This window comes from Python bivittatus, unplaced genomic scaffold (genome assembly GCF_059951505.1).
Source record: "Python bivittatus isolate LINGU-HERP-01145 unplaced genomic scaffold, Pbiv_v1 ctg000190_np1212, whole genome shotgun sequence".
Lineage (NCBI taxonomy): Eukaryota > Metazoa > Chordata > Lepidosauria > Squamata > Pythonidae > Python > Python bivittatus.
In genome coordinates, this window is record NW_028277042.1 from 2,249,351 (window position 1) to 2,274,389 (window position 25,039).

General features: G+C 39.4%; 1 protein-coding gene across 1 annotated transcript in view; it reads right to left on the minus strand.

Moving 5' to 3' along the window:
- The window catches only part of RSPRY1 (ring finger and SPRY domain containing 1), a 40,500-nt gene that overhangs the window by 8,629 nt on the left and 6,832 nt on the right, over positions 1 to 25,039 (minus strand). Inside the window, exons 2-11 of the mRNA XM_007437580.4 lie at positions 23,747 to 24,241; positions 19,148 to 19,200; positions 17,150 to 17,262; positions 15,637 to 15,763; positions 14,888 to 14,946; positions 13,359 to 13,425; positions 11,832 to 11,963; positions 7,910 to 8,025; positions 5,633 to 5,776; positions 1,425 to 1,536 (exon numbers count right to left, since the gene is read on the minus strand). Of these exons, the coding sequence (XP_007437642.1) occupies positions 1,425 to 1,536; positions 5,633 to 5,776; positions 7,910 to 8,025; positions 11,832 to 11,963; positions 13,359 to 13,425; positions 14,888 to 14,946; positions 15,637 to 15,763; positions 17,150 to 17,262; positions 19,148 to 19,200; positions 23,747 to 24,093 (1,270 nt within the window). The 5' untranslated portion in view covers positions 24,094 to 24,241. The remainder of the gene's footprint in view (positions 1 to 1,424; positions 1,537 to 5,632; positions 5,777 to 7,909; positions 8,026 to 11,831; positions 11,964 to 13,358; positions 13,426 to 14,887; positions 14,947 to 15,636; positions 15,764 to 17,149; positions 17,263 to 19,147; positions 19,201 to 23,746; positions 24,242 to 25,039) is intronic.

Below are 25,039 nucleotides of genomic sequence, written 5' to 3' on the forward strand. Positions count from 1 at the left end.
CATCACTGCTCTAGAGGAGATCTGCATGGAGGAATGGGCCAAAATACCAGCAACAGTGTGTGAAAACCTTGTGAAGACTTACAGAAAAAGTTTGACCTCTGTCATTGCCAACAAAGGATATATAACAAAGTATTGAGATGAACTTTTGATATTGACCAAATACTTATTTTCCACCATGATTTGCAAATAAATTCTTTAAAAATCAGACAATGTGATTTTCTGGATCCCCCCCATTTTGTCTCTCATAGTTGAGGTATACCTATGATGAAAATTACAGGCCTCTCTCATCTTTTTAAGTGGGAGAACTTGCACAATTGGTGGCTGACTAAATACTTTTTTGCCCCACTATATTTATTCCATCTAAACTAAGCAAGGTTACCAATACCAGGTCCTATCTCAACCAGGATTTCTAAGTCTGCTTCAAACCCTGGTTAAGATACAAAGCTAAATTAGCACCAGAATTGACATCAGTTACTCTAAACTATCTTTAAAGTGGCATGGGAGGGGGAGGGATAAAAATTCATATATAAGAGAGGGAAAGAAAGAACCCATTTCTGAGACTGGCTCCTGATATGCCAACTATGATTTACTAATTACTAGCAGCATTAAATTGTCATCAAGGGCATTTCAGCACATTAAAAAAAGGATTTAAAAAGTTACACAGTTTGACTGCAGGATTGTTCTCTTTTTAAAGCCAAACTATTTGCAATTTGTAGTATGGAGTGATACTACAAAAATTCCCCTCAATATGGAACTTCTGTTCAATATATTAACAGAAGTATGATTCTCATAAATGTGATGTTCATCAAACACAGCAGTGCCATAAATGAATGCCTGAAAAATTCAGGCTTGCTGCAAAGTCCACTGCCGTCTTCACAACACACAATCTATTGATTTTATTATTTATTCTGCCTACCAAACATTAGCCTACTGATTAGCTACAGTATTTGCAATTTACTTTGTTTTCATGGAGGAACGCTTCCTGAACTCCCAAGATCACTGCGGAAGCACTGAATCAATAATGAGGACAGGAAACAGGTGTACAGACATCCCCATAAAAAATTACTGGGGAGTGAGACTCCTCCAGCTGCAGGTATCTAGCTCCATTGTTCAAAAATCTATTTTAGCAATGACATTTCTCTTCCGTTTTTATGTCTGTCTGTTAGAATCACAAACAGGAAGGGGCCACTGAGCCCAACTCCTTTGCTCAATGCAGCAATGCAAATTAAAGCATCCCTGAAAAATCCACCTTCTGCCTGAACACCTCAAGCAAAAGGGCGCCAGTATTCCACGGCTGACCTGCTCTCACTGGTATGAAGGTTTTCCTAGCATTCAACAGGAATGAGATAACAGAAAACGAATCACGTCCATCTGCAATGTGACACAACTTCAGCAAAGAGAAGACAAGTGGGACAATATAATACCTTCCTTCCAGCATGGGTGGGAATGTGGTTTACTTCTGGCATTATACCAGATCAGCTGCCGGCAGCCGTCATAAGCACAGGAGTATTCATCATCCCCGATACCATAACCTTCCTTCAGGAAATAAAAAAATACAGCATTCATTTTCTTGAAAATCTTTGTTCTTCTTTAAAGTGAATTTTAACAACTGTTTTGCATTACTGTGGACCTATAAGGGGGTTAATACATTCCTTTCTAGCACATGGGAGCCCCAGTTAGTGTAGAGCAGGGAGTTTCAAACTATTGCAGGCTGTGGAACCACTTCATTAAAAAACAAAACACCTGGAACTTCTGATCAAGAGGCAAACCTCTAGTGATAGAAAACTGGCTGCATCTCAGTGGACTTCTTTTCTAATCCTTACTCTCATGAAATTGGATCAAGTTTTTGTGGATCCTAGGTTTTTGTAGAGGACGGCAGAGACAACACTGACAAAGAAATGAAGGCAAGAACTGTTAGCAGAATCATTAAGAGATAATAAAGGAGAAACAACAGTTCAGTCCTGGGAAAGGAGGGAGGGTGAGAAAGAGACTCAAGATGACCCCACCTTGATTCTCTTTGGTATAAGAGGGGACAGAGGCAAACTCTGGCAGGCTTTCAAGATTCTGTTATTACACCCAAAAACAACAGTTCCAGTATGCTGTCTGTTTCCTAACGTGGCCTATCTTGAAGTGCTGATGTTTGACGAGAATTCAGATCTGAATACCTGTTTCACCATGCTGGACATATAGCGTTGAGAGAAAACGTATGAACCCTTTAGAACTCTCTGTAAACCTGCATTCCTGTGCCCTACAATGTGATCAGAGCTTCATCTAGTCCTTCCATTGAAGAGATTCCAGTTCAACAGAAAAACACCTCAAACAGTGCACTGTGTCATGTCTTTATGGAACACACAGAACTAACGTTCACTGACTTTGGTAGAAAAATTGCACCAAGGCCTAGGATAATCAGCTCTCTTAAGCTGAGTCAGAGGTTCTAATCAATAAGACGACAATCAAATGTAGTCGGAGCATGCCCTCTCCTATTAAACACACACACACACACCCCACTGGAGTCTGCTCTTCACAATACAGGTTTGCAGAAGTGAATCATGTCCCAATCAAGAGTGATGTTTGCAGACCTCAGAAAAAGGACTGTGGATGGCCATGAAGCTGGAAAGGGCTATAAAACTCCTGCCAGAGGATAGTGTGCAATCCGCTATGTGAATGTGGCATCACTGTCGCTCAATCCAAGAATGGAACCTGTTAGTTTAAAACACAACAGCAACAACAACAACAAAAATATCCCAGGAGCAGGGCATTCCATACTCTGGGACGTTACAAAGAACTCCAGGGTAAATAAAGGGCCTACAGGCCTTTCTTGCATTGCCTGATCTCTATGTTCCTGAATCCACCATAAAGAAAACACCAAGCAAGAGCATGGGAAGATAACTAGGCTAGGAGGAAGCCACTGTTCTCCAGAAAGCATGCTGCATATTCAGCGGGTTACTGGAATAATGATTTGTAGAGGGATGAATGGATTTTTCTGGCACTGAGAAACATGATATTTGGAGAAAAAGAATCATGGCATTCCAAGGGAAGAATCTTATCCCAACTGTGAAGCATGGTGGTGGGAGCATCACAGCTTGGGCTGCTTTGCAGCCTCAGGACCACAATGGCTTGCAATCATTGAAAGAACAGTGGAATCTGGATTGTACCACCAAATTCTGCAGAAGAATACCAGAATATCTGCCTGTGGGCTGAAACTGAAATGAATGTGAGTCATGCAGCTTGAGAATGATCTTAAACATACATGTAATTCTATAAGAGAATGGTTGAAGTGGAAGAAATTTCATGTTTTCCAAAATCACCCCAATTTAAATGTTGTGGCATGATTCACTGTGAGCAATTCCTGCAGACAACCCTAATATATCAGTGAGTTGAAGCAGCTCTGTAATGAGGAATGGGCCAAAGTTCCTCCAAGCTATTATGTGGGATGGAATGTACTGAAATGATTGCTTGAAGTCACTGCTGCTAAAAGAGGTGCCACGGGTCACTAAATCTAAAGGTTCACCTACTTTCCTCAATGCAGGATGGAAAATAGTGATTCAGGCTCCTCAATAAAGACATGTCATGGTATACTATTTTCTGTGTTATTTATTTAACCCAAATCTATCTCTATTAATAGGACTAAGATGAAGTTCAGATCATACTGTAGGTCATGGTACTGCAGGTTTATGGATAGTTCTGAAGAGTTCACAGACCTTCTCTCACCACAGTGGACTTGCAATGACTTCTTGCGTTTACTATCTACAGTTTCTACCATTCTCTCATTGAGTGAGGCTCCCCAGTGGTGTGATCTGATGCGATTTATGCACAAGGATGGAATTCCATAATCAAAGATCAGGATTTCCACTTTTTGTTTGGTTCTCTGCCCTCCTCCCTGAGTTTTATTTTCATTTCAGCCCAGCCTCTCTTGCTTTTTAGTCTCTTAAATGTTCTATATTTCGAATGCTGTTTAATTCCCTCAATATGGATCCAAACAATACAATAGAAGTAATTTCTGACCTACATTAAAAGCAAATACATCAGCAACTTTAGGAAAAAAGGATCTCTCTTACTGTATATCATTCCTCTATGGGCTTTCATTGCTATCTATTCTGAATTTAAATACCTTCAATGTCTATACAGTAATTCTTGCCATCATTCTCTGAATTTGACCCAGGCAGCTTATCCACTTCAAGGGTTTTTCCAATCCTTTTTTTTTTTTTTTTTCTTAAAATCAATATTTAAGCACCTCTTCTTAAGAATTTAAAGGGCATGCCATACTCTGACTACACAATTAAATTATTTGGCTAATAGTCAGGAGAATCTGAAGTACAATGCAGACGTCAGTTTTCTGATCTCATTGAGTGAAATTTCCCCAAAGATTTCCTTACTTATTCTAAGGGTCAAAGCATAAAAGGATAGGTCTAAAAATCTAAGATATTTGTCAGAAGGGGTCATAAGAGAAAAGATGGCTAAATAAAACCATTTCACTGCAAAGCCCTCATGTTCCCAACCTTAAGTGTTATCAAAATTCTGCATAGTACAATTGAACCCTGTTCTTTCTCCAAGTTGCTGGGAGGAGGCACTCATGAACCTGTTTTCACAGAACAACCCTGTAAAGAAGTCATGGGCAACAAGTCCATCTACTCCACTGCCCATTAGTCACCCCCAGCAGAGCTGCAGTAAGCAATTATTGGAGTACAACTAGGGCAAGAGAATCATGTCTTGATCATCCCTGCTGCAACATGAAGATTAAGTTGAGAGAAACTGAAAAGCTGAAGGTCACCAAATGAGCCTGGAGGATGAACAGGGGTCTGAACTCCTATTTCCCAGGCCCCTGTCCAGAGCTCTCCCCACTTATGAGTGGCCATCAGCTGGCCTGAAGAGCAGCATCAGCAGGGTGGATGACTCACTGTTCCCCCTTCGAGATGCTGCCACCATCTCTGCTTTGGGTAAAAGATGCAAGTTACGGGAAAGCCCTGGGAGTAGATTTCGGAGGCAATCTAGATGTATCATTTTGCCTTTTGAAAACTGTGATTTGAGCATGTTTTTGTATGGATCCTCCCAAATACAGGGGCAAGCAAATCTCTTAATGGCTGAAACCCCCTTCAAGGATACCTTTAGAATAATGACAATTATTTTAATTGGATGTAGCAGCTCATAAGTTGCAGATCAGTTAAGATTTTCTGCTTTCATGAATAAGTTGTTCACTGACTTAAGGGGCATTTAAACTAAATGGTGGGCGCCTTAGCTCTGAGGCAGCGCACCTGGATTGCATGCAGATGATCCCACATTCAACTTCTAGCACCTTCAAATAATGCTGGAAAAAGTCATTGCTGAACAGCTATCCTTCATCAGCACAAGCAAAACTGGCTAGATTGACGAACAACAGAAGATACTTCCTATGTTTCTAAGCCAGAGATAACTTGGCTTCTACAAATACCTCAGTACAGCAAGATCCAGGGAAATATTGCTAAGGCAGGTGGCTCAGCAAACAAGCTACAAATAATACAATGTCCTATCCATCTCCCAGTTGCTTCCAAGCCAAACCTTTAGGGATGGGGTGAGGTTGTGAGAGGACAGGGAAAATTGTCTGGTGCCAGCTCAATTTGGTAGACAGATTCCCACTGGAAAAAGTAGCACTTACATGATTGAGAAACTTGCTTTCTTTAGTAGCCCATCCTATCTGCATCACTCCAGAAGTAATGACTGTGACTTCATAGTACCAAGCTCCAGAGTCTACACAGAAGGTACATCGGACACTTTCAAAAGATGAAGCATCACATCGGGCCTAGCAAACAAAAAATAATCATGTAAGGTCCACATGCAAACATTACACAATGGGGAGCACAGAAGGGCACATTAAAGTGCTCAGCTTCCCAACCTGTTAACCCCATATTTGTTGGGAACTACAACTCTTAACGACTGCCCTGTTTAGCAACCGCCTGAAGTTACACCGGTGCTGAAAAAGCAACTTTATGACCGGTCCTTGCAACTTATGACCTCCGTAGGATTCCCACAGTCACATGATTGAGATTCAGATGCTTCGCAACCAGCGGGCATTTATGACTGTCACAGCATCCCACAGTCATGTGACTATTTGCATGCTTCACAGCTGGATTCCTACAATCAGTCAATGGGGAAGCAGGCAGTAAAACTGCAAGTCATGGCCATGTGATATCTTGCTTAATGACTGCGTCACTTAGCAATGGAGTTGCTGGTCCCAACTGTGGTGGTTAATTGAGGACTACCTGTATCTGAAAAACTGCCATTTTCAATTTTAACAGAAACATCTGGCAATTTCTAGAGTGGACACTGGGTTTTAATGTGTGTGTAGGATGTGTGTGTGTGTGTGTGTGTGTACTATTATCTACTGTTCCCTAGGAATCAAATGTCAGAGTCTATGAACTGTTGTGCAGGGAGGCTTAATTTCTCACATTTATATTCCACATATTCACCCGAAAATAAGTAAGAAAAATGTGAGTACCAGGGGACATTGTGTGATATGGAGAAAATAGACAGAACTCCTCCCTCTCATAATACTAGAAGTTGGCCATAGGACTGTCAGTGGTTTGGATTGCTGCCACATGATCCCAGAAAACGACACAGCTGCTTTCAAGAATAGCAGGCAGGAGCTACTTTAGGGCCCCTCATACTCCAAACTGCTTTCCTGGAATCAAATCCAAAGCTCAGCATAGCCCTACACAGGGTTGTCAAGGATAGCTCTATGACAGGAAATTCAAGATCCCACCAAAAAGGATACCATTCATCACACAGTGAGCTCACAGACAAACTGTGGCACATGCTTCCCTAAGATGTCTGGCCTGCTCAGACAGATTTAAGCGATTTAAATGAAAAACTAAAATAAAATAATCAAATCCTGGGGCATAAAACGATCAATGTCAGTGAGGCATGATGCTATACTTTGCCACAGTGGAGAACAGATGTAGCCCAGAGTTGAATTGCTGGGTTCTTATTGCTCTGAGATATTGCTTCTCTTCCCGCAGACCTTTCATTACTAACGCACTGATGATGTTACCTAGCCTGGTAATGAAAAGTCTGCAAGAAGAGAAGCAAGTTGAGAGACAGCTCTAATTTGCCCTTAGGATCAGAGGAAATAAACCTCTCACCACCATTTGCTGCCACATTTGTGGATTTCACATATCAGATTTTATTATTCATTTTCTCTGTTGATGTTTATGCCACCTTTATTCTAAGGACCTCAAAGCAGTGTACATAACTTTCCCTCCTCAAATTTTTCCATATAACCATCACAGGTTGAGAAGAGAGTTAGTGCCTGGCTGAGAGTGGATTTGGACTAGGATCAGAGAAACCTGGGTTCAAGACCATAAGCAATACACTATACTCTGACTTTTGGGGAAACAAACTCCTGAATAGGAGTTTGGTTTGACTCAGTGATCTATATATCAGATCCTGAATGAAAGCCTTCAATCAATTTTTAAACAATGAGGAAAAATCCTGACTCAGTCTGTTCTAAAACAGGATGGTGGGTTTGATGCGACATGACGTCACTGAAGTCTGTCATCACTATATGCCTACATCTCCAAGCACTTATTAATAAAGAAGTCCCACCTCCCTTTCTCAAGCTAAGATCCATGTGGTGAGACATTCAATAAAGGATAATGTAATGTATTGTCTCCATAGAGCTACAGATCTTACTAAGCATGCCTTTATAGTTTGCACTTTCCTCCATTAATTGTAAAGAAATCTTATTTTTTAAAAAAATGCTGTTTGATTTGAATTAGAAGCAAAATAATTAAAATATACAGTATGTCTTTTAGTTCAAAGGAACTCACTCCCAGATAGGTGAGACCTCCTTGCTATTCAGGGGAATGGAGAGCACATAACAGTACCTCATAATTAATACACACACACACACACACACACACACACACAAAGCTACCTCCAACCCATGTGGCGAGATCTTCAGATATTCACTGACATCGTTACTGTTCAGCATGGCCTTAATATTGGTCAAGTCAACTTTCTCATACGTAAACTGTCTACCTTCTTTCAAAACTGCAGAAAAAAAGAGAAAAGGTTATAAAGGTTGCTACAGCAATGTAGATATGTAGAAACACTGATCTAGCAAACTGAATTCAGCTGCCCAAATCCAGCGCTTAAAAATGAATCAAATATAGATCAAGTACTTTCTGAGTAAGCACCTACCCCTCCAAATGACAGGCATTCAAAGACTGAATTCTTTAGAATTTGGGCTTAACAGGAATGAGTCCACATGGTAAACGTTTGCTGCTTGTCTTCTCCTGCCAGTGAAAGCAATTAAGCAAGGCCTAACTGCTTCATCTGTGCTTTGTTTAATATTAAGTGGAAATGGGAATCCCTGTTTTTTGTTTTTTGTTTTTTAAACAAACTGGAATCATTAGCTTGCCGTACAGTTCTAGCATGTCAAAAGAAGAACAAACCAGGGACTATGATTTTTATATGTCTCTAACCAAGCTGAGGGAAGATCCATTCTCACCCCCATCAGAAGCAGCCAAGGAGGAGCCCACAAGCAGCAACACACAAGACAGTAATATACATGCTTGTTCTCCAAAATGCAACTATATATTGAATTTAAGAGTAACAGCTCTGGGTATAAACATTGGCCAGGGATGCTGTAGTTGGTATTTCTCCAGGAGGCTTAGCTCCCCTATTAAACTAGAGACAGGCTATAACAAAACCAGTGGATTTTTGCTCCTAGCAAGCTTACACATTCAATTAATACTAGATACATTTAGATGGTGGCAAGAGATTGCTCTTAATTCACCAATTAAGAAATTCAATTTAAATGGATTCTCATGAGTGAAGGACTTCATCTTCTGAATGTTGGTATTTGCTTTAGAAATGAATTAGATTATGTAATACCATCTGCATTCCAAGCAGGGCAATTAACACTGATGTCAGTGTTGTATCCTTTCCCCTCCTGAGCTGGGTCTCAAACCAGTTTGTCTTTTTTTTTTTTTTATATTACTCAATACACACACACACACACACATATGCACACAGAGCCTAGAGAATCTAGCTCACAGGGTAAACGAATAGTTTAGAATATCCAATTAAAACATCTCCAATCAAAAAACTCAACTATTTACCAGTTAAAATATATAAATCCAGGCACATTTCATTAACACACTTGATTAACATAGTGTAAATTGTATCTGCCATTTTTATTGGAATTACCAACAATGGAGAACTGGATCTACAGCTAATGCCAGTACAGGTACTAAAATAAGACACTTGCAGAAATGGGAAAAATGTGCTAACTTACATGCCTCCCCCCGCTTTCGCAATGGATAATCCTGATAGATTATACTCTACAACAAAACATCCTTTCTATTCATTTATTTTCCCAATTTATATAATGCCACAAAAATTACCCCACCAATAGTATATTAGGTCTCTAACCAAGAGAATAACACACATTAAGTATAGATGCAATATGGATTTAAAAGAATTAAAATTCACAGTAGCAGTACCACATCAATGAAACTTTTGGATGAAACAGAGCAAGTGGAGAAATGCAGCTGAAGAGAATTAATTTAATTAAGTTATCAGAAATATTAAATGGTTTGGCTAAATCTCCATGGAGGACCAAGTGCCACTCAATGACTGCAGAGCCAGAAAGGCTGAGGAAGGAGGTGATATACTTCAGGCCTGCAGTCAGGCCATGCAAGGCTTGAAAAAGGTTAGACCACCCTTTAGGACTCAGCCAGAAATGTTCTGAAAGTCAATGCAGCTCTTTCAGTGCAGGACTTTACATGCCCTCATGACTCAACTTCCATAGCAAGTGGGGCTACTGCAGCTGATCCAAGTGAGTCTTATCTTTATAGACATGAAGATTAAAAGGCACTTTATTTTCAGATGTCCATAAACTAAATTCTAGACCACAGAAAGGAGCAATGAAAGAAGAAATCAATGGTAAAAGAAACATACCACTGTAGGCTTGCTTCATAAGTTTGCCCAAACAACATGGTTCTGTGGACGTCCCCTAACTACTCCTGCTAACATCTCCCACTTCCACTGGATGAGTGGGTTTGCATTCATGACAACTTGAGAAAGAGGCCAGTTTCCTGCTAATTTCCTAAAGGGAAGGCTAAATAAAGCCAATCTTTAAAAAGATATTCAACGAGTACGTTTCCACCAGTATGTTGCCTTACTTCTGCTTGGGTCATAATTTCTCTGTGTATGCCTTACTTACCTCCCTCTGTGAAAAGTGCCTCTGACAGTCTTGGACAGTCTTAAAGCCAATTTTTTACAAAAGAAAACCAAATGTTTCAGAAGAGCACCCAGATTCAATTTTTTTGCTGGTTATACAGAGATTTTGGAAAATATGCCTCTAAACTGTATCAGGTCCAGGTTCAGTGGTTCAGCTGCAGCAAGGCTCCTTCTATTGCTACACTGCTCATGCAGAAAATACTGTTTTATCCAGGAAACATTCAAACAACCGATTCTAAAAATGTATTTATTCAATCAAGAAAGCAGATCAAACATGCTTTCTAGGTCCCTGCCTGTAAAATTTGTACATGAAATGTTTATTTATTTATTGGATTTGTATTGCACCTTTCATTCAAAACAGCAAAGTGGTATATACAGCAGTTCTTCCTACTCTTTTCCCCATAAGAAGAATCCTTTTTTTTGGATATAATCTTTATTAAAAAATTTTTTTAACAAGATAAAAACCATATGGATATTAAAAAAAATAGAGTAGATAAAAGAAAAATAGTGCATAGTGAGAAAAAAAATAGAAAAAGAAATAGAAAAGAGTATAAAGAAGCAGCTTCCAATCTTCTCAACAGCAGTTACAAAAGTGTTTATATTTTACCCTCTCTAAGGTTACATCATAATTTCCTTCTTTCCATAAGCTGCCCTGTCTAATCTTCAAACCCATAAATCACAAGTTCGTTTTTCTCTTTTTTCAGCAAAAAGTCCATAAGGGGTCCTACAGTAAGAATCCTCTGAGGTGGGTTGAGAGAATGACTGCCCCCTTCTGTGGCTGTGGGGGGCCTAGAATCTGGGTCTCCCTGCTTCTAGTCCAGCACCTTCGCTACTGCTCTAAGGCTTAGAGAGTGGGAATGGCCTAAAGTCGCTCTGAGAGCTTCCATGGGTGAGGATGGATCTCCCTGCTCCTAGTCCAACACCTTCACGCACTATTCCACCCTGGCTCTCATTCTGTGGATTGTTCTCCCCTGCCACCCATCCTCTTCCTTGCTTAAGTGTAAAACATGGACAATGTAGCCCTTAAACACTGATCCGGCTATTATGACAGCCTTTTATCTGAAGCACAGCCCAGATGCATCAGAACTAAAGTCTGATGACTTTAAATCAGTGACTTAGAAGATTATTCCATTCTATAGTAGTGTTCTCTAGCTGGCCCTTACAATGGCCATTCTTGTACAGAAGAACTACAAAGACAGTTTCAACCAGAAAATCCAGAACTACAATTCATCAAGGGTTTTAATACCAGGGTTTTGTCTTCAACAAAGATACACTTTTATTACAGTATAAACAAGAATATCTGTGTTTCGCCATAAATTGTGTTCTGAATGGACAGACTAATTAAGATAAATATCAATGGCTGCATCTGCTCAGTTTTCCTCTCCTCTCCTCCTGCCCCATCTAACACATGTAAGTGCATGTGCAACACACATACACCACTCAGGAATTACACTTCAAGCATTTGGTGAAATGGATATGAAAGCTTATTTTATAAATCTAATGTGTTAGTTTTAAGGGTTGTTATTTTTTGCTGCAAACACTAGACATGCTAATAACCATGTTGTTTTCGAACACAGATCATTTTACAGTAGAAAAACACTGTTACTTACATAAATTGTCTAAACTCCACTGGGCACAGAATCCAACTTGGCGCTTTAAGTAGTCTGGATTATTGGTCCATTTCTCTAACAAAACAAGCTGATCGCTGATGCAGGTATCAGAAACTGTCATTTTATTCTCACCTATAGTTGGAATGTGTTTACAATTATGAAAAAAGCGGGGCAACAAAAAAGGAAATGCTTAAACATTTCACAGTAAACAGCTTTCAAAACTTGGAAAGTTTTATCAGAGAAGAAACTCAGCAACACTAGAGGACTTAGTGACAGGCAGTTGGCCATTAGAGAAAGACCGAACATTTCCAAGAAGAAAAGGGGTTTTGTGCTTTTTTCCTTCTTTTCCATATTCCTCCTTCTCATACTATACAAACTCCACCATCCATTAAAGCCTCAGTAGCCAGTAGCACCTGGCAGATAAACAGGGTCAAGGGCATCCCAGAGGCCAAGAAAACTACCCCAGCTGCCCAGGAGCTCCAATCCCCAGGAGTTGAGTTCAGCTCAGTGGCATCTTGATTTTACTGTCCGTTTCTCCTTTGGGATCTGCAAATGCTTGAATGCGGGCCATGAAGGTAATGCCAGAAGCACAACAGTTCTGCCCCATTTCCTGACAATGAACTAGGGCCCCTTGCAGCTTTGAAATTTGGGGAAGAAATCCACAACTGACAGAAAATATACCATAAAGGTCCTAACGGATGGCAACATTTGTCATGATTCTTTGCCCTCTGAAGGTCACATGTAGCAGTGGCTGAGGACTCAAAGCTCATACTCCGATTCAACAAACCTTCCCGCTTTCTCCAGTGGTGTGAAAGAAACAGCAGGAAGGGGATCTTGGCACCCACACAAACTGCGAGCGGCCCCCCCTTGCTTAGAATACTGATGATACTGACACTCTCTACCACAACCAGGTAGGATTTTAGAAGAAAGGGGTAAATCCAGTTCCTGCAGAATTTCAGAAAGGCAGTTGAGGGCTGGCTCTTTCCCCAGGCCTTTGGGTCAGGATGACCCAACTGGATGAGTTTTTTTTTTTTTTTTTTTGGTGCCTTCAAGTCAGTGTTGACTCCTGGTGACTGCCTGGACTAGTCCCTGTTTTTCTGGCAAGACTTCAAAAGTGGTTTGCCACTGCCTACTTCCTAGGGCAGAAAGAGAATAATTGGCCCAAGGTCACTCAGCTGGCTTCATGCCTAAGGCAGGACTAGAACTCGGTTTCCCATTTTCTAGCCTGAAGCCTTAATTACTACACTAAACTGGCTCTCTGGATGACTCTCTGTAGTGTGTTTTAGTTCTGGTTGCCCTGTTATTGCTTTGGTTGGTTTTTAATGGTATATGCTGTTTCCTTTTGTGTTGTTGTTTATTTGTATGCCACCCAAAGTCACGCTGCTTGATTTGGGCAGCTGTATAAATGCTCCAAATAACTAAATAACTAAATATCTAATAACTAACTAATAAATAACTAAAATATCCCACGTAGACTCTTGGGATCTGTTTTGTTTTTAACTCTGCGTTTCAAATGAGCATACTTACTTGTTTGTGCAAACTTCTCCAGGGCTATTAGTGCAAAAAGCATGACTGTTGGATGGGACTGGAACTCCTAAGATAAAAAAAGGGAATTATTGGATTCAGTATTCCCCAAAGTTGTCTTCAAAAACAAGTATTGGCTGATTTTTCCAATGTACAGGTAAGAAAAATTACTCTTTAACACAATAAAAATAGCCTGAAGGCTTACTTCAGAGATTCAGGCATCGATACAAACTGTTTTCCTACATTGAAGGAAAAAAGACAGCTATTCTGGTTTAGCAAGTAAGAAAGCCAGAAGTTCTAGCTACAGGACCTCGCCTCCCCCCAAAAAGGGAGGACTAAAATGGCAAGAAGGGAGCTAGTAATGAAGCCAGTTCCTCATCTTCCAAATCATAGTTTGTGCAGAGGCAGGTTACATGCAGCCCAGCACCCCATTTGCACTCTTCTGCACCTCTTCCAGAATGTCAGCACCAACTCAAACCTCCTTCACCCCAAATCAGATACATTTCTCCCTTTGGGGGAAGGGCTAAAGGAGTAAATAGGGGCCTTAAGATTTCAATTCCAGGCCCACCCACTCTAATAATATTATTAGCCATCTTTCTCCATCCTCCAGCTAAGGCAGAAGGAGAGGCCTTTACAATTCTGAATAGTCCCTTCTGAATCTTAGCATGCCTAATGACAACAATAAGGTTCTCACTCCCCATGTAAATTATACTGATAAAATGAAGAAAATCAGCTATGGATTTTTACGTAAAATAACTGTGACTCCAATCCTAATGCTGAAAGTAAAAAGGCAGCCGTTCCTTAATTTTAAGTGCGCAATCCTTATATTGCCATGCTGCACTTGACTCTGTGTAGTTGATCTCATGGTTAAAATAAAGAATGCAGTAGATGTACAAATATTTTTAGTATCACTGAAGTAATAATTTTACAGGGTACTTTCCCTTAAGTTTTTAAGTCCACGTTGCTTAACTGTCTTAAAAGATGAAAAGGTTGTTCAGTTTAAATGCTGATATTTCTATATTGCTCTACAGCTAAAGCTAGAGCGGCTCACAAATTGTATTTACAATTACATATAGAAGGCAAATTCACAGAAAGCAAAAATGGGATTGTGGATCAAGTGAGCATGACTTTCATGTTTCCCCCAAGCAAATATGTTAGTAGTTACGTGATTGTTTCACTTAATAAAATTCAGTATGTCCTTATAGAGCTGACCTGCTAGTCCATCTAGCTAGCAAAAGTATTTTTAATTGCATCAGCAGCAGCATTTGAAAACTTTGGCAGTAACCTTGTAGAGACTGGCCTGGAGAGGTGTCTGTGTCTAAAGCAGACAGGCTGATTCTGAACTATGGCTCTTCTCTCCTTCTTTATGAAACCTGTCAACCTTCACTGTGCCACTGAAAAATAATTGCAATGGCTAGATGTCATGCTGTGGTTTCTTTTTTTATGAGACACATCTAAATGAGATCAGGGCATTGAAATCCTTTCAGCGGTCACACAAAATATTCAGAATACTGATTTATTTTGGTACTCACCAAGCTCTGCAGTAAATACTCCAAGATTCCTTGGCTGAGTAAACCTACACTTGCAGGGCCTGCAAAAACACTAAAAATGAAACACGTGCATCGAAGTTGCTGTTTTACATTGTTTTAGAAGTCTCTTCAGAAGAGCTTAAGATCCTGCACTGCCTTCTAGTTATCTTGTTTTATAGAACGAAGAAATATGCAACAAAGGAGATTTAGCTGTGAAAATCTTTTTTTATTATGTCTTAAATACGTATCATGAGAAAGTTACCACAGGAGAATACAGAGCAAGGTATAAAGTGATTTACATGATCTCGGACAGCTCCAATCTTGTCTGTCAGTCTAAAAATGTTGGTTAAATTTAGTTGTAACGTTCTGTTTCTAGACTTCCCACCTTCCTCCCCACAAAACAAATTCTAGACTTCCCCTCTGTACATATTGCCTTGTAAGGGGGATTCAAAGGAAGAACAGTAGAGATATGACACATATGTAAATATCTCACTCCTACAACCCATAAACAGCTGTATTGCATTCTGGCAAATGGCACTAGAGATTACAGATTAATTTAAAGAGATTAAAACACTGGCACATCACCTGAAGGGTGTTCTGTGAATAGATGTCTAATTACAGACAATTTATTTATTGCAGATTGGGAGAGTTTGAAGCTGGAAAATGTAGAAACAGCAGTGGCTTGTGGAGGAACCCTAAAGAACTAGGTTATTATCTCCCAAAGAGACATAAAGGCATCCCAGATTCCTTACCTGCAAGCTTTTCTGCCAAACAGCCCAGGACTGCAGTGGTATTCCGATGCTTGGCAGGATGACAGGCATCCTGGAGAGCCACTGCTCCGTTTAAGTTTAGTATTTCTGTCAACTTCTGCAATGCATCCTAAGCAGGAAAATGAACATGCCACTGAATGTCAGAACACCCAAAGAAACATTCCATTCCATTCCATTCTGCTCATATCTTGATGCTGCACGAGGCAACTTATCTATATCATACAGGCCACAAACTGAAATAACCCTTTGATCCAAGTGGTTAGAAACAGTATGCCCTGAAATAACAATATCAGGTTTCTCTTTTGGAGAGATTTTGCTTACAACTTTCCAGTACAGGTGATAAGACACTGAACACTGGTTGCTCATACCATTTAACTATTAATCACAAGACAAAGAAGCTGAGAAATACTGTTAAGCATGTGAAAACTAGAAGCCGTATTTCCCCATTTATGCTTCAAGGAAATATTTATGTTCCAAGAAAACAAATCATTTGCATTGTAAAGCAAATATACTTAAGTTCCACCTTGGAAAGTCCAAACCATTCTGGAAGATGTCTGCTAACCTTATCACTATACTGAGTATCATTGTGGATTCAGATACTGAAGCAAGAGATTAGCAATGAGAGATATACACAAGGATAAGATATCCACAGAGAACACAACATAATGTAATTAGCATTGCATTATTAGCAAAAGTAACCATTCTGAAGCTGCTTCAAATTTCTACTGTTTTTGTTTTTATATATATCAACACACACACACACACACAAACACGCACACAGAATTTGTGAAATTACATATTCATGTATTAGGAATCACACACTGAATTCTGATTATCTGAGACTTCCAGAAAGTTTTTGAAATTGGTTTCCTCCTTTTTCAGAAGAAGGATAAATGTTTATACCATTTTATAATACAATTATCAGCTTTTCAAAGTTAGAGAAACAATATAAAATTGAAAGCAAGTTTTCTTAGGTTCTTATTATTGGACTGGGAACACTTTCTATTATTTAATATTATGAGAAAAATATTATGGATATAAGGTCTATAGCAAGAGGATACAAAAAGTCTAAAAATTAATACCTTACAAAAGGCACAAATTACATATTTATTCTATTTGGACAAGTAACTAATGACTGAAGATGAATAAAAATGAACTAATAATATAATATAGAACTTGAAAGATTATTTTAATTATTTACCATTATGATGATGACACATTGTACTAAAAAGGTACCTACTGGTTAATTTTGTAGGTATTGTCAGAATGCATATTTTGATTCACTGATTTTTGGTTTTCTTCTGAACTTTTATCCAAGATATACTTTTGGTATGAAACTGACAAATATCTACCATTCAAAAACACTGAGATATCATTATTCATTTGAGACCTGCATTTTTAAAAAGCAGACTCAGAAGTTGCCTTAGAACTGCTGCTGCTACATGCTATAAATTTATTCAGTTATTTATTTGACCAATCGGTATATTTAACTTACTTTGGTTGGTAATGGGCACTCATCCAAGAGTAAAGTTATAACAGCTGGTCCCAAGGGGTCTTCTAATGGAATAACTCTTATTAAAGACTGGACAACTTCCAGCCATCCTTCATCTGTCAACCAAATAAGAAAGGCAAATATCTCAACATAAAGAAATGAAGAGACATACCACTAATCAAAAGCACGATTTCATCAGCATTTGAGCAATTCAATGGGACAAATCATCTCAGACATATGTTAAAAATGAAACAATTGGCTGTTGATCCAGACTGGAATGGTAGGACAAAATTAGTGCCCCCTGGAGACAAGAAAGATACTCATAATTCCAGAATGAAATGCCAGGGCAAATTCTCACTTGCACAGAACACAGCAATGATGCAGGCAAAGACATAAGATTCTGCAACTCAAGTTGCTTTTGGCAAATGGTGCTGGAGGCAGAACTTGACACCTTCCATATGTGACACATACAATCAGTTGTGGAGCACAACATTCTTCACTGAAGACAATGCATCTTATTACATGCAAGACTCTCTTAGTAAGTTTCTACAACTCTTATAGGGTCAGATTTTGCTCTTTACTGTATTGGGGTGGAGGTGGGAATGCATATCTCCACCTTCTGCTGAAGCCAGCTTATTTATTTGTTATATTTATATCCTCTTGTTCAGGAGCTCAAGGAGACTTACATTGTGCTCCCTCCTCTTACTTTTCACTCACAACAATAATCCTGTAAGGTAGAAGTTGGGCTGGGCTGGGTGAGTGACTGGTCCAAAGCACCCAGAAAGCTGAGAGGAACTGGAACCTACATTAAGAGCTGCCCTTGGCAAGGCAGAGACAAAATTCAAACACATTGTCTTCCTCAACCTCATCTGAAAGCCAAAAATTCTGCATTATGTTTTAGCAGGAGTCAAAGATAAAAAATGTAATGCTTCACCCTAAGTTGGAGGTAGAAACGGCAGCAGGGGCAGGGAGGGTGCAGGGGAGTGCACCCAAAGGTCATACTCAGATAGATCCCAGCATGCTCTTTCTCCAGCCTTCCCTCAGCAAATCAGAGGCAGCCAATCATGTTTTCCATGATATATACAGGAAATTGAGTCACAATGAATGCTAGTCATAAAAGTGGAAATCTGAACCCTCCTATGTTTCTGTAAGAAATGCTGTAATCAATTTACACAGGGATATTGTTTTAACATGGCCCTTTCCCCTAGTTCCTTCCTAAGAAAGAAGAGAAGAAATGAGTGACTGAAATTTTGCAAAGCACAATGCAGATCAAGACCTAATGAAGACTACCCTAACTTAAGCTCCTCTTTTGTTTTCAACACCATAAGAACAGCTTAAATTTAGAATGGTTACATGCAATACAGGAGATCGCAAAAGCACTGGGTAAAGAAGGCAGAGTATAAAGGCGTGTGTTTGTGTGTGGTATAACACTATGTCCCATAAGATATGCTACCAAGCTTGCAAAATGTTATGAGCTGCTTTCAGTTTCTCCAACTGAGCTTTTCTGAGCAGCATCACAATAGAATAATTCAGATGTTTTGTAACTGCACCAAGCAATCAAATACTTAATATGCACAAGAGCTTGGGAAAAGTCTAGAGGTATCATTACACACTAGAGATTTTCCCTGTTTCTGCAAGCCTCCTTAGTTTTTAATAACAACTTCCCTTTCAATTTGAATGAAAAGTACATAGCTATTTCTTTGGGGATTTTAAGGTCTAGTTACTAGATCACAGTAGAAACAAAATAAGTCAGCTGGCAGGCTGACTTTTGCAACAACATAATTCATAAATTAGCCAGATTAAACAAGTATGTTTATTAAACAAATAACTATTTTACCAAGCTCACTGTCAAGTAATGTAGAGGTATCATTTAAATAATTGCTATAAATTGTCTCAACCTCACATAATAAACACACACTGAAACTCTGTTACTTCTTTGCAGAGTGAAAAGTTTCTTTCAGCAGAGAGCAACTGAAGTGCCACCCAATGACAAGGAAATACCTGTTTCTGCCATTTCATGCAAGGTCATCATCGAATAAGGAGGTTCCTGATCACTAAAAGAAAAAAAAATGATTAAAAAACCTTGTTAATTATTACCCGAGTTGGTACACTTCTATCTGCCCATATTAAATGAAAAAACAGTAATTCTAACTCATGGCAAAGTTCTGTATCTAATGTGTAGAATGGTCATTGTCCACTCTGTTCAACTAGCCAACAGATGCTTATCCCATCCTTTCTTCAAGGAGCTTAAACCAGCATGTATATCTTCCCTTTTATCCTTATAACAACCCTGAGAGGGAGGTTAGGCAGACAGCAAGTGAATTACTCATGATTACCCAGGAAGCTTTCCAGATTGGCAGGAATTGTTCTCCTAGTCAATTGTATGGCTGAAGAAGAACTTGAAGAAGTTGAAGAAGTGACTAAATGCAATTTGGAAAGATAAGTATAGCTAAACCTTGGCGAAATCTAGTAGCTAGCATGGACCAAGGGAATTTTATATACCGTCAATTAAAAGCAGCAACTTTGTGCAGCTTGGCAGGAGTGTAAAATCAAAACAAAGTACCCAACCTGAGATGAGAAACAAAGTGAAAAACAAAAGAAAGTGAAATCTCTTACTGCACAAGACAGGGATTCTCCATACAGTATTACTATTTTCACTAACCCTGGATGCCAGAGGCCAGTGACCAATGACCGACAACTTTTATTGTTCATTTAAGAGATGCTTGGGATGTCTTCTAGATTTCTGACTTATTCATTTGCAAGGATTCTACCCTGTATATTCAGCAACTGAAATATAAAATCCAGTTTACCTCTCTACACCCAAAATGACAAGGCAAGCAATCACACTAATTAAGAACCTTAGGGATGAGCCATTAAGACCCACTTCAGTCAAACACCTGCTGAAATAAGAAAGCCTCTGCTGGCAGAAGCAGTGGATAAAGGGGATCAAACAGACTTCCCAAAGTCAGGAAACTCCTACTTTATATTTAAACCAACACAGAAAGCTTCTTCCGTCTCCTAGCAAGCTTGCCCGAGCGCCTATTTGGTTTAGAGAGCAGTCTGTTAGAGATGTGAGAGATGGATAAAATATGTTATTATTGACAAAGAAATAGTAACTTGAGCATGCTAAGAGTGCAGCTGTGTGAGAGATAAGGAAGTAGTGTTAAGTGTTATGGTTATCAAATAGTGGCAGATGGAGAGGAAGGTGTCTCCTTGTGTGGGACAATGTAAATGCAAATTAATTTGGAGCAATCTTTATCAGTATAATGCAATTAGCTGAAACCTTGAGCAATTACCATAGATGAGGTGGGAGGGACCAGGGAGAAATCCTAGAGCGGCCAGAAAGACTGTACACCCTGAGTACCTTAGCCAATGGGGAAAAGGGGAAGGACTTGCGATCGGGAATGTATATAATTAGGCCAGAGTGTGTATGTGGGTGTGGCTTCTTATTTGCAACGAAGTCCACCAGCCTTTGCAAACATTTCCAATAAAACTTTACTTCTGACTAACCCAGAGAGATTTGTGGTGCTTGTTTCACACAGAGAGAAGAACCTGGTTTGGGAAGGGGTATTTGTTTAGTTATCCTGGCCCCAAGCAACTTAGAGTTTTAAAGGCAAACTAATAACACACTGAACTATGCTTGGAGAGATATAATATGCTCCCACAGATGAGCGTCTAATAACAATCAGCAACTGAAAAATCATTGCAATAATTCCGTTCTTTTAGGAAAATGAAACTATGCAGCACACCAATGTGGCATTTATATTACTTTTGGGCTGACTCAGAATATACAAACATTTTTACAAAAGGACAGATGTACAGCAGGCCAGGCTAAGCCTTACATTCCCAAAACAAGAGAATCCTCATGACCTTGCATTAGGGCTTAAGTGCAACCACTACATAAACACTGACAGATCGTGGCATCCATGTGGATGGATGGTGAGAAAGGCTGGATGATGAAGACGACCACAGAAGGAAGAAAAGCCTAATGCCTGAAATCCTTTGTCACCTTGGAGGGTTGCAGGATAAATCACAGAATTATTTTGCATTTACCTCACATATAACTCAGTGGCATTTATGCGGCAAGCAATCCACAGCTGCGTAACACGTTCCATAACAAGTTCTACAAATCACACTATGTTTCTCAGTGGCTATATGGAGGACTTCTACTACTAGCTTACAAAAGAACTTAAGTGCAGGACCTGAGCAGGGTTATCTGGTTTCAGAACTCCACTCAGTGAGGAAATCTAATAGACAACACAGTTCAACTGCTAGTCTTTAACAGAGCTGACTTGATAGGATTGTTTGGAGGATAAAAACGGGGCAACCTCCTGGACATTTGATTCCATGGAAGAAGAATCGGAGCCAAGTGAGATGATTTGCCATTCAAGCTATTGCTGGAGAAACCAGAATAGCTATTATAGTTGTTTACCCAAGGATGTGCAAAAAGATGGCTCAGTACAATTTTGTGAAAAGTGGGAGACTCATTTTTTCTTCAACAAAAGGCTGATAGAAATAGGAACAGAACTAATTAGCCCAATGAAGGGACTGTATGAAGAGCACCAGAGAAATTCAATGCAAGCAAGTGTTTGGTATGACACTGATATTCTGCCTGTCTTTAATTATAAAACTCAAAGGAGACACAGGATCGCCTGGCTGTCTTACATCCTTATACTAATAACAGCCAGCATGATCATTTTAGATTCATTGAAGTTACAACATCATATGCCTTCAAAACATGCCCAGGGACCAAAAGATGCTCTGTCCCTTGCCAGAAAAGGTACAAGAGATCCAGAATGGATGATAAAGAATGATCATCTAAGGAGTTATGAGAGCTTTTGACAGCAGCAAAAATATCCTATATAATGAAACTGGAAGCTTGGAAGGAAATTGTCAATACTCTTGTTGAGTTTAAGATACAAGAAAGATAATCAAAACTGGCAAAAGGAGCAATGTTTTTAACAAAAGAAACATTTGGATTTTAAGGACAAAACAAGACTGTAAGCATACATGACTTGCAAGATAAGATTTCTTTCTTGACCACAATATGTAAAACTCATGCAGTTTGAAGGAGTGATCACACTGCTCATTCCAACATTCTGCTTGTTGTGATATGCCTCCCCTCTTCTGTCTGCTATCCCAACCCCCTCTGTGCTCACATTCATTCCTAGAAAATAAATCATAACAGTCTAGTAAGATTTATTTAAAGGGCTCTGGAAATGTACAGATACATCTATGTATTTATTAATAAGCAAAACCAAACAAATACAGTGTATGCTTTCCTGAAACTAAACATTAAGAAATTTTAAAGACTCCCAACTGCAAGTAAGCTAACAGGACAATGAAATAATTTAGCAGTGGTACTGAATCCAATTAAAACACAATGAAGAGAACCTGATACAGTCCTACAATAAGGGTATTCTGTCACAACATGTATTCAGGACTTTTTTCTTCTTAATTCCATTAATCTAGACTACAACTTGGATCACCCACTCCTTTCCCTACAATCATCTTTCCCAACAGCTATATAAAGTTGTAACAATTATGTAATTTAATGTACAGGTAGTCCTCAGGTAACGACGATAGTTTGGACCGGAATTTCCCTCGCTAAGCAATGTGGTTGCAAAGAGCAATGTCACATGACCACATCACTTAGCAATGGGAGTCCCCATTGCCATTGTTAAGTGAGGAACATGCGGGTTGTTAAGTGAGGATCTCACATGATCATGATGTGGGAAGAGGCAGGAATCCAGAAACACTTGCTTACACTGCTGAAACCATGTTCCAGGCAAGCAGGCTGGTGGGCAACAGCTTCTTAACAGGCATTTTCCAATGTTATCATCTAGTGATTCACTATCAACATCCTGAAAATGTGGCTTATGGAGATCCTTCATCAACCAATGATCCCAGGAGCATTTAAAAGTATTAGTACTATACATTCTTTCCTCTGCCAAAAATATATGTGTGCTTTCAAAGACAATAGAACCAGCTTTAGCCTCCTTCACTACATCTTATGTGTGTGATTAATGCTTGTTAATAACTTTTATATTGTACTAATTCTTCACAATTTAGTTATGCCACCCTTGACTGATGAAAGGCTACATAGCAGAACCCATAGCAGGTTGTGTTGGGCTACAAGATTAATACAAAAGTTATTATTCAGGAAGTATTCAAAAATAAAGGTGAACCAAAAGAAACCCGCACAGCTTCCCCAAACCACTGGATTACAGTTCCCAAAACTCTCCAATCAGCATGACTGAAAGTGGCTGATCTAGCATCTAATTCATGCAATCTTTCTTGAAAGTTAGCGGAAATTTCCAAATCTGATAACCTCAAATACCAGAGACAAGGTTCAGATAAGTGCCTCTCCCCCAAACTATCTTCTTAACAGGTATTTTCCAATGTTATCATATGGTGATTCACTATCAACATCCTGAAAATGTGGCTTATAGAAGCCACAAACTCACCCATTTTTACCCCTGTTAAGTCTACAGCTGCAGCTCTCTGATGGAAAATTAGGGTCTTCTCAGACAGCAATTGAGGAACCTATAGGAGAAGTCAGATTCATTTACTGCCTCACTGCTCTCCAGAGGTACTTACTTGTCTACTAGTGTCCGAATTACTGCCAGTGTGTCAAGTACTAACACATCAACATTATGTTTTTTCCTCCTGGGTTCATGTGGCCCCCGCCCCCGCCGGGGGGGCCGTACTGGGTCCCTCTGATGGCTCCTTGTTTCAGGTACAGGCATTCTGCTGTTCTCAGCCTGGTGATTCCTGGATTCTGTACTCTCATCTGCACCACTGTCTTCTCGACAAACACAGGAATTGCCCATGCTGCTAACTCCCAAGGTTTGTAGCAAACAGGGAATACGCTGTTCAAAGGTCAGCCGTAAACCTTGGAAAAGGTTTCTGCTTGCATAGAGTACAACCAAGGCAACAACAATCATCTAGACAGTTTTAAAAGCAATGTTTTTTGGATGTTGAATTGTAGTCTTTGCATCATACAAGTTTGTGAAAACTGGAATGGACAGGAAATGGTTGGTTTAATTTCTGACATCATCACTGGTGATACTCATTGGTTATCCAAAAGGAGGCCTGCAAAAGAAAAAGCACACCCCATCAATCTGAATTTAAATTATAATGAAGCAAACAAGCAAGTCCCCCACATCTCCATATTCAAATCACAGATTTTTGACAGTGGCATATCACTGTACCTTAAACGCGCTAGTTGCCTTTAGCAGAAAATGGAAAATTTTCTCTGTCCCACCTGCAAACCTTGTCTACTTATCCCAAAATTTGCTAAAATTACCAACATTCCATTTCTTATCACTACCTATTCTAGGTTCAGATATTTTGTTATTCGGGGCTATATCAAGGACAATAAACTATAATATACCACAATTTATTCCTACCCTGAAGCATCTCCCCACACTAGAAAGCTTTGTGTTCTTTGTGAGAAATAAATTAATGATCTGTTCTTTGCTGCCCATCAGAATACATCAACTGGCACCAAGAAAAGACAGAGAGGACACAGCAGATGGCAGGAAGAGCAACTGAGGCTACATAGCCTGGAGTTTCTCTATCCATGACTATTGGGGTTGTGCACACATCTTGAAAATGATTCAAAAGAAGCACACGCAGCCTTCTATTTATCTATATCCAGAGATAGTAGTTTGGAAGCCAATATCTTAGATAATCCTTCAATTAACTCCCATACATATTTTTTCAGACTTCTAGAGTGTAGCATATCCGTCAATCACCCCAAGTCTTCCCAGTATAAGATAATTTGTTAGATGGACTGTCTACCAAATGAGAAGATACAAATGTAGCAGGTAGCACAACAAAACTTTACTTCAAACAATTCACTTATAAATCACAAACAGCAAAGTCATA